Source organism: Bufo bufo, chromosome 6 (genome assembly GCF_905171765.1).
Source record: "Bufo bufo chromosome 6, aBufBuf1.1, whole genome shotgun sequence".
NCBI lineage: Eukaryota > Metazoa > Chordata > Amphibia > Anura > Bufonidae > Bufo > Bufo bufo.
The window spans coordinates 372783059-372801090 of NC_053394.1; the positions used below are offsets into that span (position 1 = coordinate 372783059).

An 18032-nucleotide genomic window follows, 5' to 3' on the forward strand; every position below is an offset into this window, starting at 1 on the left:
TCCTCCTGCTCTATAACCTGCTGCCTGCAGCTCAGACAACCACGTTCAGTGTGTGACAGGTTCCCTTTTAATTGGGTTGTCCAGGATTTTGATTCCGAAGGCCTATCCTTAGAAAAGAGGCCAGCATTATCAGATTGGTAGGGGTCAACCCTCCGCATCCCCCACCATTCAGGTGTCACCTGGAACTACACAGGCGCCATCCATTGTGTAGTGGACGGAGATGGTCATTGCATTACATTGAAGTAAATGGTAACCAGCTCCGTCTGCTACTCATGTGTGGTTCTGGTTGCTGAGCTGATCATGGGGATGAAGGGTGTTGAATATGGAGCAGACGGTCCCTGGCAGCTGTTTCAGACACAGTTTATGCTGTCTAATGATTTTTTTTGGATCCAGGTTTGGCCCCCTGTGTGCGACCACTGCAGATCTCTGCGTCCATTACAAGATTAGGAAGACGGCGGGACAGTACTTACAGGTAGGTCACAAGCTAGTGGCGTCTGGTGTAAGAAGACGTCTTTGCAGTCGGTTAGCTTGTTGCTGACACTGTGCTGCAGATAATACAGATTCATGGTGTTCTCCTTCGGGTCTGATTAAAGGAGATATCCCAAAAGGAGCATTTCCTGCAGTGATAAACACAGCTGCATAGGTGGTTGGCCGACCGCTCATACACGTACATGCACATGCGTGCCTCTGCAGTAAATGGCCACTGCCAAACTCTGGGGGCAAAAGACTGTGCATGCTGAAAACCAACCGCCTGATCCTTCTCTCCCCTCTGTTGTTTAGCCCAAACCGGAAAAAGATTCCAATAAGTAGATTTTTTTTCATTAGATATTGGGGACAGTATTGCAGATGAACTGGTCAACGTTTAACCCCTTAAGGACATAGGACGTACGGTACGCCCTATTTCCCGAGGCCTTAAGGACCAAGGACGTACCGGTACGTCCTAACTTTTAAATCGGGATTCCGGCGCCCGAGGGGGTTAAACGGAAGGGATTTCGGCTGAAATCCTTCAGCCGGCATCCTGTGACAACGCCAGGGGGGGGTGATGTAACCCCCCCGTTGTCGGCGATCGCAGCAAACCGCAGGTCAATCAGACCTGCGGTTTGCTGCGCTTTTTGCAGTTTTGATGCCCGCGGTCCCTGACCGCGGGGATCAGAAACTTTAGAGTGGCTAAAATCTATATTTTTTACCCCCCCCCTGCACCCTGCATGATTTGATGCCGGCGGGTGGTGCGGGGGGGGTGTCGCATGCGGTGGGGGCGTTGCGGGAGGCGGGCGGTGCGGCAGGCGGGATCGCGATCCCCCGCCCGCCTCCCATGAATGATCGTTGGCTTCTAGTGGGTTATACCAGGGTGCCAGCACATTGCTGGCACCCTGGTATAAACGGCTGACATCTGTGCAGATGTCAGCCGTTTAACCCTTTCCATACCGCGGTCCGTACGGACCGCTGTATGGAAAAAGTTAACTGTCATCGGTAAGGGAGCTCACTCCCTCTCCATCGGGGGGCTGCTGTGCCTTTGCAGCCCCCCGATGGAGAGGGAGAGAGCCCCCAGAGAGTCCCCCCTCAGCCCCGTGCTTACCCTTCCCCGTCTGCGAAGTTCTGAGCAGACGGGGAGGGTTCCCATGGCAACAGGACGCCTGCTAGGCGTCCTGCTGTCCATGGTGCTGAACAGATCTATGCTGAAAGCATAGATCTGTTCAGTGTAAGTAAAATACAGTACAGAACAATATATATTGTACTGTACTGTATTATACAGACATCAGACCCACTGGATCTTCAAGAACCAAGCGGGTCTGGGTCAAAAAAATGTTAAAAAAAAGTGAAAAAAGTTAAGATAAAAAAAAACACATTTATCACTGAATAAAAATTAAAAAAATTAAATAAACTACACATATTAGGTATCGCCGCGTCCGTAACGACCTGATCTATAAAATGGTCATGTTACTTTCCCCGCACGGTGAACGCCATAAAAATAAAAAAATAAAAACTATGAGAAAATTGAAATTTTGCCCACCTTACTTCCCAAAAAAGGTAATAAAAGTGATCAAAAAAGTCGCATGTACACCAAAATAGTACCAATCAAACCGTCATCTCATCCCGCAAAAAATGAGACCCTACTCAAGATAATCGCCCAAAAGCTGAAAAACTATGGCTCTTAGACTATGGAAACACTAAAACATGATTTTTTTTGGTTTCAAAAATGAAATCATTGTGTAAAACTTACATAAATAAAAAAAAAGTATACATATTAGGTATCGCCGCGTCCGTATCGACCGGCTCTATAAAAATATCACATGACCTAACCCCTCAGATGACCACCGTAAAAAAAATAAAAATAAAAACAGTGTAAAAAAAGCCATTTTTTGCCATTTTACGTCACAAAAAGTGTAATAGCAAGCTAACTCAAGATAATCGCCCAAAAGCTGAAAAAACTATGGCTCTTAGACTATGGAGACACTAAAACATTTTTTGGGTTTTAAAAATGAAGTTATTGTATAAAACTTACATAAATAAAAAAAAATGTATACATATTAGGTATCGCCGCGTCCGTGACAACCTGCTCTATAAAATTACCCCATGATATAACCTGTCAGATGAATGTTGTAAATAACAAAAAAAAAAACGTGCCAAAAAAGCTATTTCTTGTTACCTTGCTGCACAAAAAGTGTAATATAGAGCAACCAAAAATCATATGTACCCTAAACTAGTACCAACAAAACTGCCACCCTATCCCGTAGTTTCTAAAATGGGGTCACTTTTTTGGAGTTTCTACTCTAGGGGTGCATCAGGGGGGCTTCAAATGGGACATGGTGTCAAAAAAACCAGTCCAGCAAAATCTGCCTTCCAAAAACCGTATGGCATTCCTTTCCTTCTGCGCCCTGCCGTGTGCCTGTACAGCTGTTTACGACCACATATGGGGTGTTTCTGTAAACTACAGAATCAGGGCCATAAATAATGAGTTTTGTTTGGCTGTTAACCCTTGCTTTGTAATGGAAAAAATTTTAAAATGGAAAATCTGCCAAAAATTTGAAATTGTGAAATTGTGGCTCTATTTTCCATTAAATCTTGTGCAACACCTAAGGGTTAACAACCGTTTGTAAAATCAGTTTTGAATACCTTGAAGGGTGTAGTTTCTTAGATGGGTCACTTTTATGGAGTTTCTACTCTAGGGGTGCATCAGGGGGGCTTCAAATGGGACATGGTGTCAAAAAAACAGTCAGCAAAATCAGCCTTTCCAAAAAACCAAACGGCGCACCTTTCACTCTACGCCCTACTGTGTGCCCGTACAGTAGTTTACGCGGCCACATATGGGGTGTTTCTGTAAACAGCAGAGTCAGGGCAATAAAGATACAGTCTTGTTTTGGCTGTTAACCCTTGCTTTGTTAGTGGAAAAAATGGGTTAAAATTGAAATTAGGCAAAAAAATGAAATTCTCAAATTTCATCCCCATTTGCAATAACTCTTGTGCAACACCTAAAGGGTTAACGACGTATGTAAAATCAGTTTTGAATACCTTGAGGGGTTGTAGTCTTCTTAGATGGGGTCACTTTTAGGGAGTTTCTCCTCTAGGGGTGCATCAGGGGGCTTCAAATGGGACATGGGTGTCAAAAAACTAGTCCATAAAATATCTGCCTTCCAAAAACCATTACGGGCGCACCCTTCTTCACTCTACGCCCTACTGTGTGCCCGTACAGTAGTTTACGGCCACATATTGGGTGTTTCTGTAAACGGCAGCAGAGTCAGGGCAATAAAGATACAATCTTGTTTGGCTGTTAACCCTTGCTTTGTTAGTGGAAAAAAATGGGTTTAAATGAAAAATTAGACAAAAAAATTAAATTCTCAAATTTCCTCCCCATTTGCCAATAACTCTTGTGCAACACCCTAAAGGGTTAATAATGTATGCAAAATCAGTTTTGAATACCTTGAGGGGTGTGTAGTTTCTTAGATGGGGTCATTTTTTGGGTGGTTTCTATTATGTAAGCCTCGCAAATCGACTTCAGACCTGAACCTGGTCCCTAAAAATTTAGTTTTTGTAAATTTCTGAAAAATTTCAAGATTTGCTTCTAACTTCTAAGCCTTATAACATCCCCAAAAAATAAAATATCATTCCCAAAACAATTCACACATGAAGTAGACATATGGGGAATGTAAAGTCATCACAATTTTTTGGGGTATTACTATGTATTACAGAAGTAGAGAAACTGAAACTTGAAATTTGCAAATTTTCAAAAATTTTTAGGTAAATTAAGTATTTTTTTTGTGCAAAAAAAATAATTTTTTTTGACTTCATTTTACACGTGTCATGAAGTACAATATGTGACGAAAAAACAATCTCAGAATGGCCTGGATAAGTCAAAGCGTTTTAAAAGTTATTAGCACTTAAGTGACACTGGTCAGATTTCAAAAAATGGCCCTGGTCCTTAAGGTGAAAATGAGCCCGGTCCTTAAGGGGTTAAAGGGAACCTGTCATCGCAAAAACGCATATAAAACCGCCAGCCTTACCTTATAGTAGCCCCCCAGTCTGTAATAAATCATGTGTTTGATCGGTAATCTGATGCTCCATAGATTCAAAAAAACGATGTTTTAAGCGCCATTTTGCCGAGTCAGCGGCTTCCTAGCTTCTAGTCAAGGTAAGCACTCCCCCTAACCGTCCCCTCTTTTATTAGATTGACAGCCTGCTAGTGCGGCCGGCGACCGCCTAAGTCTTGCGCATGCGCGGTGCGCTCCTTGGTTAAGCGTGATCCTGTCTCCAGCTGCCGCTGTTAGCCGGGATTCAGCGGCGCACCGTGCATGCGCGAGGCTTATGCGATCCCGCCGCACTGCAGGATGTCAATCACACACCAGGGGACGGTTGGGGGACGTGCTTACCTTGACTTGAAGCTAGGAAGCCGCTGCCCCTTGACTTCAAGCTGACTGGCAAAGATGGCGCTTAAAAACATCATTTTTGCCATTTATGGAGCATCAGATTACCGGATCAAACACATGATTATTAACAGCCTGGGGGCTAATATAAGGTAATGCTGGCAGTTTTATATGCGTTTTTTTAAAGGTGACAGGTTTCCTTTAAGGGGCTAGCGCATCATACACAACCCCTTTATTAAAGGAGCTGCCTCCGAAGATCCCTGGTGAAGCTGCAGCCACCAGACATATTATCATGTTACTTGGCGGCCATTGGGATGAAGGGCCCCGACCCAAAATCTGACCACTTAGAGAAGGCACGGCGGCACGCTACCCTTAATTTTACTCTATTTAATATGCTTTTTGCCTCCTGGCACGAGACGCCAACTAGCGGTTCCTTATTCACAGAGAGGAGCTGGTCTCCGGGGTCTTAATCGTCCATCCTAAAAGAGAAAAAGATATGAATGAAGAATCAAACTATACTGAAATATTATATTAAAATGTATCGCAACGGTGCGGCCAGTATCAGCAAAACAATCTCACTCCACTAAAGGGGCTCTTGTGATGACCAGAAATAGGAGGGGGGGGGGGGGTTGGGGCATCGTAGAGAGTTGTGGTCCGCAGCCGGAGACCATCTATGATGCAGATGGTCAGAGGAGGGAAAAATCTGCACACGTCCAAGTTCTGCATTGTGAACCACTATACCATACAGGAGCGCTAGGGGGCGACACTATAAACACACTTCATGGCGAAGCTGCTGGAGTATTCGGACGCTGACCTTGTGACAGTCTCCGCCAGGAATAAGATGCTTAATCTGGATTAAGGGTCCTTCGGTTGTGCTAACGCCTTTCATGAGGCTCAGGCCCAGTCCGGTTTCTCTCTTCACGGCGATAATCTGGATCGTGTCCTCGCTTAAAAGAGAAACCAAAAAGGAACAAAACTGATTCCACCCTGTACAGCCAAGCGGTTACGCCAAATATCCGCAAAAGAGTTTCTGCAGCATCTCTGTCAAGGGCCCTGGAACGTCACCCCCAAAAAAAAGGAAATTAAGAATCAGTGAATTGCATCCTTGAGGGATTTTCCAGGAGAAGAATATTGAGAGCCTATCCTTGGGATAAGGTTATTAATATCTGATCAGTGGGGGTCCGACTCCTGGTACCCTGGCTATTAGCTGTTTGAAGGGTCTGCCGGTGAGCGTTGTGGCTTACTCCTAGGCCGGCGATGTCAAATTCAGTGATCACATGACCTGTTCTGTTCAAGTGAATGGGCCAGGGTTGCAATACCATGTACAGCCAGTATAGAATGTATGGCGCTGTGCTTGGCAATCTTTGAGGAGGCCATAGCGCTCACCGATTACAGACTTTGACCAGGGCATCCGAGCGGATTATTCCTGGGGAGTGAACAGCTCCCCGCCCCGAGGTTGTTGCACCCTTTGATTGTTATAGAAGCCTCTGAACGCTCTGAGGCCTGTCATAGTGAAGTTCCTATCAGGCCCTGCCTGTGGTAGAGCTGCCTAGGAACATAGCGAATCTCCCATAGACTGCAATGTTAAATCATTGCAGTCTATGGGAAAAGCGATCCGACCATCACATATTAAAGTCCCCTAGGGGATCTAAAAATGAGTGATAAATAAGTAAAAAAAAAAATAAAAAATTGAAAATATATTCAAAAAATAACAAAAATTCTAATTACCCCCCCCCCCCCCCCCAAGTTTTTATTTTTTTAAGTATTACAAAAAACTGGTGGACTTGTGTTGCTTACCCAATTCCACCCTAATTGGAATTTTTTTCCAGCTTCCCACCATATCATATGTAATAGTAAATTGTGACATTAGAAAGTGCAACTTGAACCACAAAAAACAAGGCCTGATACGTCTATGGGAACTAAAAAATAAAAAAGTTACTGCTCCGGGAAGGCAGTGAAAAATGAAGAAAAAAAAAAAAAGGATCAGGAAGGGGTTAAAGAGGTTGACAAGTATTTTGACATTGATGGCCTACCATCAATATCAGATCAGGAAAGGGGTCCAATACCCCACATCCGTGCCGACCAGCTGTTTGGGGGTAGTTCTGCTGCCAGCGGTGGACGTTCTGCTGCCGTGCGGTGGACAGAGCCGGTTACTGCAGCATTCACTTCAGTGGGAGCAGAGCTGCACTCACCAGCAACATCCGCTCTACAATGGCCTGAGGTGCCCCCAAACAGCTGATCGGTGGAAGTGTCAGACCCCCCTCCAGTCTGATACTGACGTCCTATACTGGGGATAGGCCATGAACGTATCAAAAACCCCTAGGTGGGTAGAGGGTTCGGGGGGGAAAAGTCAGCAGCCTCCAGTCTGTTGTGAACCTACAACTCCCAGCAGGCACACTTGCTTGGCTGTGCTCAGAACCTCCAAACAAGTGAATTAAGCATGCTGGGAGTTGTAGTTCCTGACCCCTGAGCTTGTCGGCATTCATCAGGAGGGGTGAGGAATAACTTATTTAACCTGTACCTGACAGCAGAGTAGATCATCTCTTACCTTATATCGACGGCGTCTGCCATGATGGCGCCTGGACGTAAAAAGAGAAGAAAGACAACATCACTGATATATACTGCCATCTATAGCGCCTGAGCAGGGCTTATACTCCGCTGGAGAAACCCGTTCACACCGCAGTCTCCTTTAAGGGGATTATCTGCATCAAAATCCTCTTGTGTTACTTGCGGATTCTGATGTGGATCAGCCACTGGACTAGAAGAAGCCGTGCTCTAGGAGCGCACGCGCTGCACTGTCTGCTTTTTTGGCCCTATTGAAATGAATGAGTGTAGGAGTGCATGATGTGCGTGATGCCTAAGAGCGTGTTCACACGCGGCAGACGTTTCTGACACGGTCCCATTCATCTGCATGCAGATTGCACATCTCCCGTTTAGATTATTGGGGAATTTCTGCAACAAATCTGCCATCCAGGTCATTTCTTCTTGAAATCTGTTCAGTTTTCAGTTCCGAGTTGTCTATATTTTAAGGGGTTGTCCATACTGCTGCAGGATGGCGGTCCGACTCCCAGCACGCCCCCGCGGATCGGCTGTGGTGAGTATTGCAGCCTTCTCACAGTTCACCAAGTACATTGCTCCCCTCTCCCCTGGCCGATCTGACACTGGGCATGGAGAAACAGTGGCCTCAACAACCGCCCAACCCCCAGCATGTACTGAGAGGGGGGTCAGGAGTAAAAAGGGGTTGTGGTGGGACAAGCAGACTGTGGTCAAAATCCAGCTGGCCAGACCTGCCACCATAGATAGGACATGACTGAAGAACCCCCAAAGCTGATACAAAAGAAGAGGGTTGTGGGAGGGCGTGGTCTGACACGCAGAGGACCTGGAGAAGGCGTGGCCTGGCACTACAGGCGAGATGGGGTTTTGGGGTGACCTCCAGCTTCCCAGTAACTTTCACTCCATGTCTATGAGCGGTAATAAGACGCAGCCGCCGTCCTGTTCACACTCACCTCTCCGTCAGACGCCGCTCTCAGCCGAACTCTCCGGAGATGGCCGAGTGCGGGACAGACGGAGAGCGAGCAGTGAAGTATCGCGGGATTTCCCATCACGACACCACGTGACCTGCCCTCTGCGGCGCCGCTGTGATGTCACTGTGGAGTCTGTGGAGGGTCGGCTGCCGGGGCACCGGCTGGTGGGGGGCGCTGCGGGAGCCGGCGAGATGTTGTCTCCGGGGGTCCCGGGGCTTCAAGAGCCAAAACCACGAGCAGCAAGACTGGAGAAGCCGCAACAAAACCGTGCTGACCTACGTGACCGCTACGGTCGTGGGAATGGTGGGCATGTCCTATGCGGCTGTGCCCCTGTACCGCCTGTACTGCCAGGTACTTACTGTATACCCCTATATATACCGCCTGTACTGCCAGGTACTTACTGTATACCCCTATATACCGCCTGTACTGCCAGGTACTTACTGTATACCCGCTATATACCGCCTGTACTGCTGGTACTTACTGTATACCCCTGTACTGCAAGGTACTTACTGTATACCCCTATATACCGCCTGTACTGCCAGCTACTTACTGTATACCCGCTATATACCGCCTGTACTGCCAGGTACTTACTGTATACCCCTGTACTGCAAGGTACTTACTGTATACCCCTATATACCGCCTGTACTGCCAGCTACTTACTGTATACCCGCTATATACCGCCTGTACTGCCAGGTACTTACTGTATACCCCTGTACTGCAAGGTACTTACTGTATACCCCTATATACCGCCTGTACTGCCAGCTACTTACTGTATACCCGCTATATACCGCCTGTACTGCCAGGTACTTACTGTATACCCCTACTGCCAGGTACTTACTGTATACCCCTACTGCCAGGTACTTACTGTATACCCCTATATACCCCTGTACTGCCAGGTACTTACTGTATACCCGCTATATACCGCCTGTACTGCTAGGTACTTACTGTATACCCGCTATATACCGCCTGTACTGCCAGGTACTTACTGTATACCCGCGATATACTGCCTGTACTGCCAGGTACTTACTGTATACCCTCTATATACCGCCTGTACTGCCAGGTACTTACTGTATACCCGCTATATACCGCCTGTACTGCCAGGTACTTACTGTATACCCGCTATATACCGCCTGTACTGCCAGGTACTTACTGTATACCCCTATATACCGCCTGTACTGCTAGGTACTTACTGTATACCCGCTATATACCGCCTGTACTGCCAGGTACTTACTGTATACCCGCTATATACCGCCTGGTACTTACTGTATACCCCTATATACCACCTGTACTGCCAGGTACTTACTGTATACCCCTATATACCGCCTGTACTGCCAGGTACATACTGTATACCCGCTATATACCGCCTGTACTGCCAGGTACATACTGTATACCCGCTATATACCGCCTGTACTGCCAGGTACATACTGTATACCCGCTATATACCGCCTGTACTGCCAGGTACATACTGTATACCCGCTATATACCGCCTGTACTGCCAGGTACATACTGTATACCCCCTAAATACCGCCTTTTCTGCCAGGTACATACTGTACAGTCATGTGAAAAAATTAGGACACCCTTTGAAAGCATGTGGTTTTTTGTAACATTTTTAATAAATGGTTATTTCATCTCCGTTTCAACAATACAGAGAGATTAAAGTAATCCAACTAAACAAAGAAAACTGAAGAAAAGTCTTTTCAAGATCTTCTGTAAATGTCATTCTACAAAAATGCCTATTCTAACTGAGGAAAAAGATAGGACACCCTTGCCCCTAATAGCGAGTGTTACCTCCTTTGGCTGAAATAACTGCAGTGAGACGGTTCTTGTAGCCATCTACCAGTCTTCGACATCGGTCTGAGGAAATTTTACCCCACTCCTCAATGCAGAACTTTTTCAGCTGTGAGATGTTTGAGGGGTTTCTTGCACGTACAGCCCTTTTCAAGTCACCCCACAGCATCTCAATGGGATTCAAATCTGGACTTTGACTTGGAGGGGGCTATCCATAGTACTCAGTATATTGGGCAGACTAGATGGGCCAAATGGTTCTTATCTGCCGACACATTCTATGTTTCTATGTTTCTATGTTTCTATGACTTGGCCATTCCAGGACTCTCCATTTCTTCTTTTTCAGCCAATCTTTGGTTGATTTACTAGTATGTTTTGGGTCATTGTCATGTTGCATGGTCCAGTTCCGCTTCAGCTTTAATTTTCTAACTGATGGTCTCACATGTTCTTCAAGCACCTTCTGATACACAGTAGAATTCATCGTGGATTCTATGATGGTGAGCTGACCAGGTCCTGCTGCAGCAAAGCAGCCCCAAACCATGACACTTCCACCTCCATGCTTCACAGTTGGTATGAGGTTCTTTTCTTGGAATGCTGTGTTTGGTTTACGCCAAACATGTCCTCTGCTGTTGTGTCCAAATAATTCAATTTTGGACTCATCTGTCCAAAGAACATTATTCCAGAAGTCCTGGTCTTTGTCAACTTTATCTCTGGCAAATGTCAGTCTGGCCTCGATGTTTCTCTTGGAAAGCAAAGGTTTCCTCCTTGCACACCTCCCATGCAAGTTAAACTTGTACAGTCTCTTTCTGATTGTAGAGGCATGTACTTCTACATCAACAGTAGCCAGAGCCTGCTGTAGTTCTCGAGATGACACTTTAGGGTTTTTGGAGACCTCTTTTAGCATCTTGCGGTCTGCTCTTGGGGTGAACTTGCTGGGGCGACCAGTCCTGGGCATGTTGGCAGTTGTTTTGAAAGCCCTCCACTTGTAGACTATCTTCCGGACAGTGGAATGGCTGATTTCAAAATCTTTTGAGATCTTTTTAAATCCCTTCCCAGACTCATAGGCTGCTACAATCTTTTTTCTGAAGTCCTCTGACAGCTCTTTTGCTCTCACCATGGTGCTCACTCTCACTTCAACAGTCAGGAGCACACCAAACTAAATGTCTGAGGTTTAAATAGGGCAAGCCTCATTCAACATGCAGAGTAACGATCTACTAATTATGTGCACCTGGTGTGATATACCTGTGTGAGATCTGAGCCAATTTAAGAGGGAATACATGTGAGGGTGTCCTATCTTTTTCCTCAGTTAGAATAGGCATTTTTGTAGAATGACATTTACAGAAGATCTTGAAAAGACTTTTCTTCAGTTTTCTTTGTTTAGTTGGATTACTTTAATCTCTCTGTATTGTTGAAACGGAGATGAAATAACCATTTATTAAAAATGTTACAAAAAACCACATGCTTTCAAAGGGTGTCCTAATTTTTTCACATGACTGTATACCCACTATATACCCCTGAACTGCCAGGTACATACTGTATACCCGCTATATAACACCTGTACTGCCAGGTACATACTATATACCCTCTATTTACCGCCTGTACTGCCAGGTACATACTGTATACCCCTCTACTGCCAGGTATATACTGTATACCCTCTTTATAGCACTTGTACTGCCAGGTACATACTGTATACCCCCTATATCCCCCTGTACTGCCAGGTATATACTGTGTGGTGTCTCAGTGGTTGGACATAAAATATGGTATGTTGGCTCACTGATTACATATAATGTACTGTATGGCGGCTCACTGGTTAGATATAATGTATTGTGTGGTGGCTCAGTGGTTACATATAATGTACAGTATGGTGGCTCAGTGGTTATTTATAATATATTGTTTGGCTCAGTGGTTATATATAATGTATTGTATGGCGGCTCAGTGGTTGGATATAATGTATTGTATGGTGGCTCAGTGGTTAGATGTAATGTACCTTATGGCTCAGTGGTTATATATACTATACTGTATGGTGGCTCAGTGGTTATATATAAGGTGCTGTATGGTGGCTCATTGGCTAGATATAATGTGTTGTATGGCGGCTCAGTGGCTAGATATAATGTATTGTATGGCGGCTCAGTGGTTATATATACTATAGTGTATGGTGGCTCAGTGGTTAAATATAAGGTACTGTATGGTGGCTCAGTGGTTATATATACTATATTGTATGGTGGCTCAGTGGTTATATATAATATATTGTATGGCGGCTCAGTGGTTATATATAATATATTGTATAGCGGCTCAGTGGTTTTATATACTATATTGTATGGTGGCTCAGTGGTTTTATATAATGTATGGTGGCTCAGTGGTTATATATAAGGTACTGTATGGTGGGGCCTCTGTATAGCGCTGTGGAATATGTGGGTGCTATATCACCTACAGGACATAGATCTGTACCCGGTATACCCGCCATCTACCATCCGGTATCTGCTCAGGTGGACTCGCGCTTTATGAGACCTGCGGCAGAATCTCTGAAGCCTGTGTATTTGGTGGCCGTAGCGATGACCTCTCACCCTGTCTTCTTGTGTTTAGTCCTCAGGCCTCGGGGGAGCGGCCGTCGCTGGACACAGTTCAGACCAGATTGAGGCTATGCAGCCTGTGAAGGACCGGGTCATCAAAGTCACGTTCAACGCAGACGTACACGCCAGTCTACACTGGAACTTCAGGCCGCAGCAGACGGAAATCTACGTAAGTGTGTGACTGCTCTGACCAGACACATGCATGCTCGGCTTCCACAGACTTTAAAGCTACCTGCACACATTGGGAGTCATTTACTTAAATTTTTACACCAGTTTGGGCGTGAAAATAGTTGCAAAATCGCTTTTTGCAACGCTTTAAACACCCATGTGGCAATATTTTGTTGTACGGACATTTTTGAGCCTATTCTCCACCTGAGAATGGTGGGGACGTTTCAGGGACCGGTGCCGCACCATCGATCCTTGCAGGGTTGCTTACATTTCCACCAGTTCTAGGCCTTTTGTACACAAACGTATTTTCATTCTGTGTCCGTTCCGTTTTTTTTGCGGACCGTATACGGAACCATTAATTTCGATGGGCCCGCATAAAAAAAAAGGGAAATTACTCCGTGTGCATTCTGTTTCTGTATTCCCATTCAGCAAAATATGTCCTATTATTGTCTGCATTACGGACAAGGATAAGACTGTTCTATTAGGGGCCGGCTGTTCTGTTCTGCAAAATACGGAATGCACACGGACGTCATCCGTATTTTTTGCAGATCTGTTTTTTTGAGGACCACAAAATACATACGGTCGTGAGCAAGAGGCCTTAGACGTAAGGCCTGGGCGAAACTGCTACTTTTTGTAATGCAACCTGCATACGTGGACCTGCGGTGCGGATTTTGAAATTCACACTATGTCAAGTGCGGATTTTTATTGCAGATTTCACCTTTTGCCAAGCGAAAGATCTTGGGCAAATTCTCGTCAAAATCCGCATTCTACCACCTGCAAAAAATGAGCCCACCCGGTCAGACTATGGCGATGCAAAGATATATATATATATATATATATATATATATATAGATATAGATATAGATATAGATATAGATATAGATATATAGATATAGATATATATATATATATATAGATATATATATATTTTTTTTTTTTACAGATTTTAGTATGAAAACATAACACTTTATAAATGTGGTGTCTCTATAAAGGGGTCGTCTCATTATGGACAATGGGGGCATATTGCTAGGATATGCCCCCATTGTCTTGCACCTATATCGAGAACTGATCCTGGCAAGGTGGTGGCTGGAGGACTCCGGTCCGGCCACCATCAAGCCAGCTCCCCATAGAAGTGAATAGGAGCGTACAGCGCAAGGCCGCGCCCCCTAGACCCGTGCTCCCTCTGTCACTTGCGGGGGATCCACACCTATAAGACAATCGGGGAATATCCTAGCGATATGCCCCCATAGTCCATGAGGAGACAACCACTTTAATCGTTCTGACCCGGAGAGTGAAGGTAACAAGTCATTTTTACTGCATAGGGAATGCCGTAAAAATAAAACCCCAAAAAACTGTGGGGAAATTGTGTTGTTTTTTTTTGTTTTTTTTTACAGTTTCACCCCATTTGGATTTTTTTTTTTTTCAGTTTTGCACTACGGTTGTCTGATCCAGCACAAATGCTGGCTGTTGGTCAGACAAAAAAACGTTGCGTGTTTTTGTCCGGCTGAAACCTGGCATTAATACCGGAAAATGGCTGAATTACCGCCAGACCTCATTGCAGTCAATGGGAAGTAGGCGATCCGGCAACGGAACAGCCTGTTGGATCTCCTAACAGAGATGTGATCGAGGCCTGATCGAGGCGTCCTTCTCAGATTTCAGACATGTCTTTTTTTTCCCCTCTGCAGTTGGTTCCAGGTGAAACCGCGTTAGCGTTTTACAAGGCGAAAAATTCGACCGACAAACCAGTGATAGGGATTTCTACTTACAACGTCATCCCCTATGAAGCGGGACAATACTTCAACAAAATCCAGGTGAGACGAATGGAGCTGCCTCTAACAGTGAGGGACCTCCAGCACGCTGCTATGGGGGTCATCACCCAGCTCTCATAGGCTCCTGAACGGGACGCCATGTCTAGGTAGTCTGACCCTTCAGGAGACTGGGAAAGGTTGGTGCTGGTTCTCTCAGGGGCAGCGCACCTACCCACCAAAGTGCAGAGGTGCACTTTAGAGATGTCATTTTTTTTTTCTTGCAGATGCTTTGACCTAATACATTTTACATAGGAGCAGCAGAGTGAGGAAAGAGACGTCTGTCAGGTTCATCTAGGGAAAGGGGGATGTGTGGAGAACAAAAGGGAAGAAAATGTTCCTAGAGGTTTTCCACAATTTCGTCTCTTTTTAATTAGCCCCCCATAGTGTGTGGGACCTAGTGACAAATCTTACTCGCCTGCCCCCCCCCCCCCCCTACAGTCCTTAGTTGGGCGATCTTCCAGTCCCTGGCCTGTCGTGTGTGCAGCCTCAGCTGTGATGTGACCTCTGTTTGGGGACATGTCACCTCTGAGGCCTTTCAGGGTGTGTTCAGAGAAATCCTCTGCGTGTCCCATGGCAGGAACTAGCGATATGCTGCTGTTTTTGACGTGGGTTTTCATGCGGACCCGCTCTAGGTTTAGCTCCATTGAATGAAGCAAACTGCGAGCCAGCACCCACTGCGGCTTTTGCGGGGGTCTGTGTGGCAACAGCACCAAGAATGGAGCTGAGCGCTCTTGGTGTGGTCTTGTGCGGCAATTTCAGCTGCATGTACTGCATCGCGGCCTCCTATTGAAAACAATGGGAGACAGGTTCAGCGCAGATTCAGCTTGGTTTTCTGCACCGAATTCGCTCCCAAAAGCCTCAATCTGAACATCCTCCAAACAGCTTTCTACTCCCCTTACCCGTCCCCTGCTGCTCCTCTCCCAACGTTTCCCTGGTTCCCCACTGACGTCTGTATAGTGCCCTCCAGCAGTGACACACGTCTACACTGAAGCCAGTACACGGGATTGGTAAGACGAATTTTCACACCTCCATAATTTGCAAAAATTCTGCAGCCTCTGGATGCAGCACTTGCCTGTGGCGGTATTCCACCTGTGAAAACCCACAGCGTATTCGACCGGTGTGAACCTGGCCTTAGGGCTGGGGTTCTCCTTGGCGTGGGCTGTGACTACCACTGAGCCCGATCCTAGGTTTTGGTTTGAAGCAGATTTTTTTGTGTGGGCCGTTCATGCTTGTGTACTAAACAGTCATGTTCCCAACATTAAATAAATGCAATTTTTTTCATCATATTGGCTACTGCCCATTGTCCGGTCGTGCTGCCCTTCGCTCAGTTTCCAGCTCCAGGAAATGCTTGTCCCCAACTGGCTCCCAGAACCGAACTGCAAATTATGAATGGGGCCACACTAATACCACGTACCGCAGGAAGAGCTTGTCGCATGTTCGTTCCTCCTAATACGTAACAGTATCTTGTCGTCCTTAGAAGCAGCTGGCTGACATTGTGCTGTTATTTAGTCTCTAATTAAGGGCTCATTCACACGACCGTATAAATGAGTCCGCATCTGTTCCTCAATTTTGCGGAACGGGTGCAGACCCATTATTTTAATGGGGCCCTCAAAAGATGCGGACAGTACACCACCTGCGGTCCGCGTCCATAGTTCCGTTCTAGAGCATGTCCTATATAGAGCAATTGCAGACATGAATAGGCATTTTCTATAATGGAGGCGGCCATGTTTTGCGGATCCGCAAAACACTACGGTCATGTGAATGCGCCCTAACAAGAACCCCACATAAAGATAGAAAATCCATTACCATAGAGGCTTGGTAGTGTCTACGCAGTCATTTTGTAAGGCTGGATTGACAGTTTTTTTTCTGGCATTTTTGTGGACATTTGCTATTTTGTTTGTTTTTTACATGCTCTGGCTATGGTTTTTTTTTTTTTTTTGGCCTTATTTTCTGGCAATATTGTGCCATAGACATCCATTGTACATGTATTTATTTCTTTTGCTTGGGAAAAAAAGCGTCTGTTGCAGTTTTATGCCATATTTGCAATATTTTTATAGCTTTTCGTTTTCATACAGAACTACAGAGGAAGTGACATCACAGGGAATACATGCTTTAATTTATTTTTTTAAATGCATGGGTTGCAAAAAAAAATAAAATGCTATTTGTAAAGATAAAAATAAAAGCCAAAAATGCATCAAAATGGCAATAAAAAAGACATAACATTGAAAGAAAATGAGTTTTTTTTTCTGGCACTTCTTACACTCAAAGAAAAGGCCAAACCAAGTGTATGTCTAGGAGGACTGAGATATGGAGCAGATAGAGCAGGAGAAGGTTTGCACTAATATTTGCTCTTTTTTTATTTGCAGTGCTTTTGCTTTGAAGAGCAGAGGCTGAACCCGCATGAAGAGGTGGATATGCCGGTGTTTTTCTTCATTGACCCAGAGTTTGCAGAAGACCCCAGAATGGCGAACGTGGAGAACATTATGTTGTCTTATACCTTCTTTGAAGCCAAGGAAGGCCACAAGTTACCGCTGCCCGGCTACAGCTGAACTCTGACTGCTCAATGGACTGTCTATAGTGTAATCTACTCAGCAGAAGTTTTATAATTAAATTAAAGAAAACATACAAAACGCCTCCTTGTTTGTTCTGATGGGACACAAATCTTAGCTTAACTATTTCCTTGGTCTGCTCGTTGTCAGCCTCGCTATTCTCCCACCAGTAACTCAAGGACTATTTTAGTTTTTAAAGGGGTTATCCAATCCTAAAAAAAAGCCCAAAATGGTATCATAAAAAAATTTAAATTATTTCTCGCTCAAAAACAAAAAAACGAAACAAATCCCTTAATGTTGATGGCAGCAGACACTGTTACGGATCTTGGAAAGAGGTGACATAAACTTCTTTTTTTCAGTGAAATATGCATATTTAGCAAAAAAATAAAGAATAAACCCCAGCAAACTATACAAATTTGATATCGCTATAATCGTGCTGATCTATAGAGTAAAGGTGAAACATTATTTATGCCGCATGGTGGAATAACGCTGGAGGGATTGTTTCCCTTCCCCTCGTAGGAGGCCATTGAGAAGTCCAACTCATTCTGCAAAAAAATAAGGAATGATTACTGCCTAGTGAATCTGTTCTGTGAGGTTTTGACACCTTGACTCCTTTACGTGCCATTTCTCTTGAATGCATTGGGGGACACAGAAGTAAAACTAGGTGACCTAGCCAGCCTGTCCCGGTCCATGGTGCAGTCGCTGGACCGCTTGCCTGCTCAAATTGCGGCAGTCTCTGCCCCTCACAGGGACCATGCTGCTGAAGGGG

General features: G+C 45.2%; 2 protein-coding genes across 3 annotated transcripts in view; one reads left to right on the top strand and one right to left on the bottom strand.

Annotated features, from left to right (window-relative positions):
• The window catches only part of STXBP4 (syntaxin binding protein 4), a 38478-nt gene extending 30034 nt beyond the window's left edge, over positions 1-8444 (bottom strand). The window contains 6 exon segments of the mRNA XM_040438507.1: positions 471-545; positions 5230-5322; positions 5324-5338; positions 5674-5806; positions 7408-7438; positions 8366-8444. Of these exon segments, the coding sequence (XP_040294441.1) occupies positions 471-545; positions 5230-5322; positions 5324-5338; positions 5674-5806; positions 7408-7430 (339 nt within the window). The 5' untranslated portion in view covers positions 7431-7438; positions 8366-8444.
• Positions 8445-8469: 25 nt separating this feature from the next.
• Positions 8470-17344, top strand: LOC121003637 (cytochrome c oxidase assembly protein COX11, mitochondrial). 2 transcript variants are annotated; one of them, XM_040435470.1, is made up of 4 exons: positions 8470-8734; positions 12752-12907; positions 14592-14717; positions 17081-17344. In XM_040435470.1, the coding sequence occupies exons 1-4, from the start codon at positions 8501-8503 to the stop codon at positions 17261-17263; spliced, it is 699 nt and encodes a 232-aa protein (XP_040291404.1). In that variant the 5' UTR covers positions 8470-8500; the 3' UTR covers positions 17264-17344. The 2 variants fall into 2 exon arrangements, with proteins under 2 accessions (XP_040291404.1, XP_040291405.1); XM_040435471.1 differs by lacking the exon at positions 14592-14717.
• The last annotated feature ends 688 nt before the right edge of the window (positions 17345-18032 follow it).

Excerpts from the sequence above, each read along its gene's own strand:
- LOC121003637 (XM_040435470.1), top strand. The coding sequence starts at position 8,501 with ATGTCACTGTGGAGTCTGTGGAGGGTCGGCTGCCGGGGCACCGGCTGG. Across the intron at positions 8,735-12,751 it reads TGTACCGCCTGTACTGCCAG|TCCTCAGGCCTCGGGGGAGC; the intron begins GTACTTACTGTA and ends TCTTGTGTTTAG. Across the intron at positions 14,718-17,080 it reads AATACTTCAACAAAATCCAG|TGCTTTTGCTTTGAAGAGCA; the intron begins GTGAGACGAATG and ends TTTTATTTGCAG.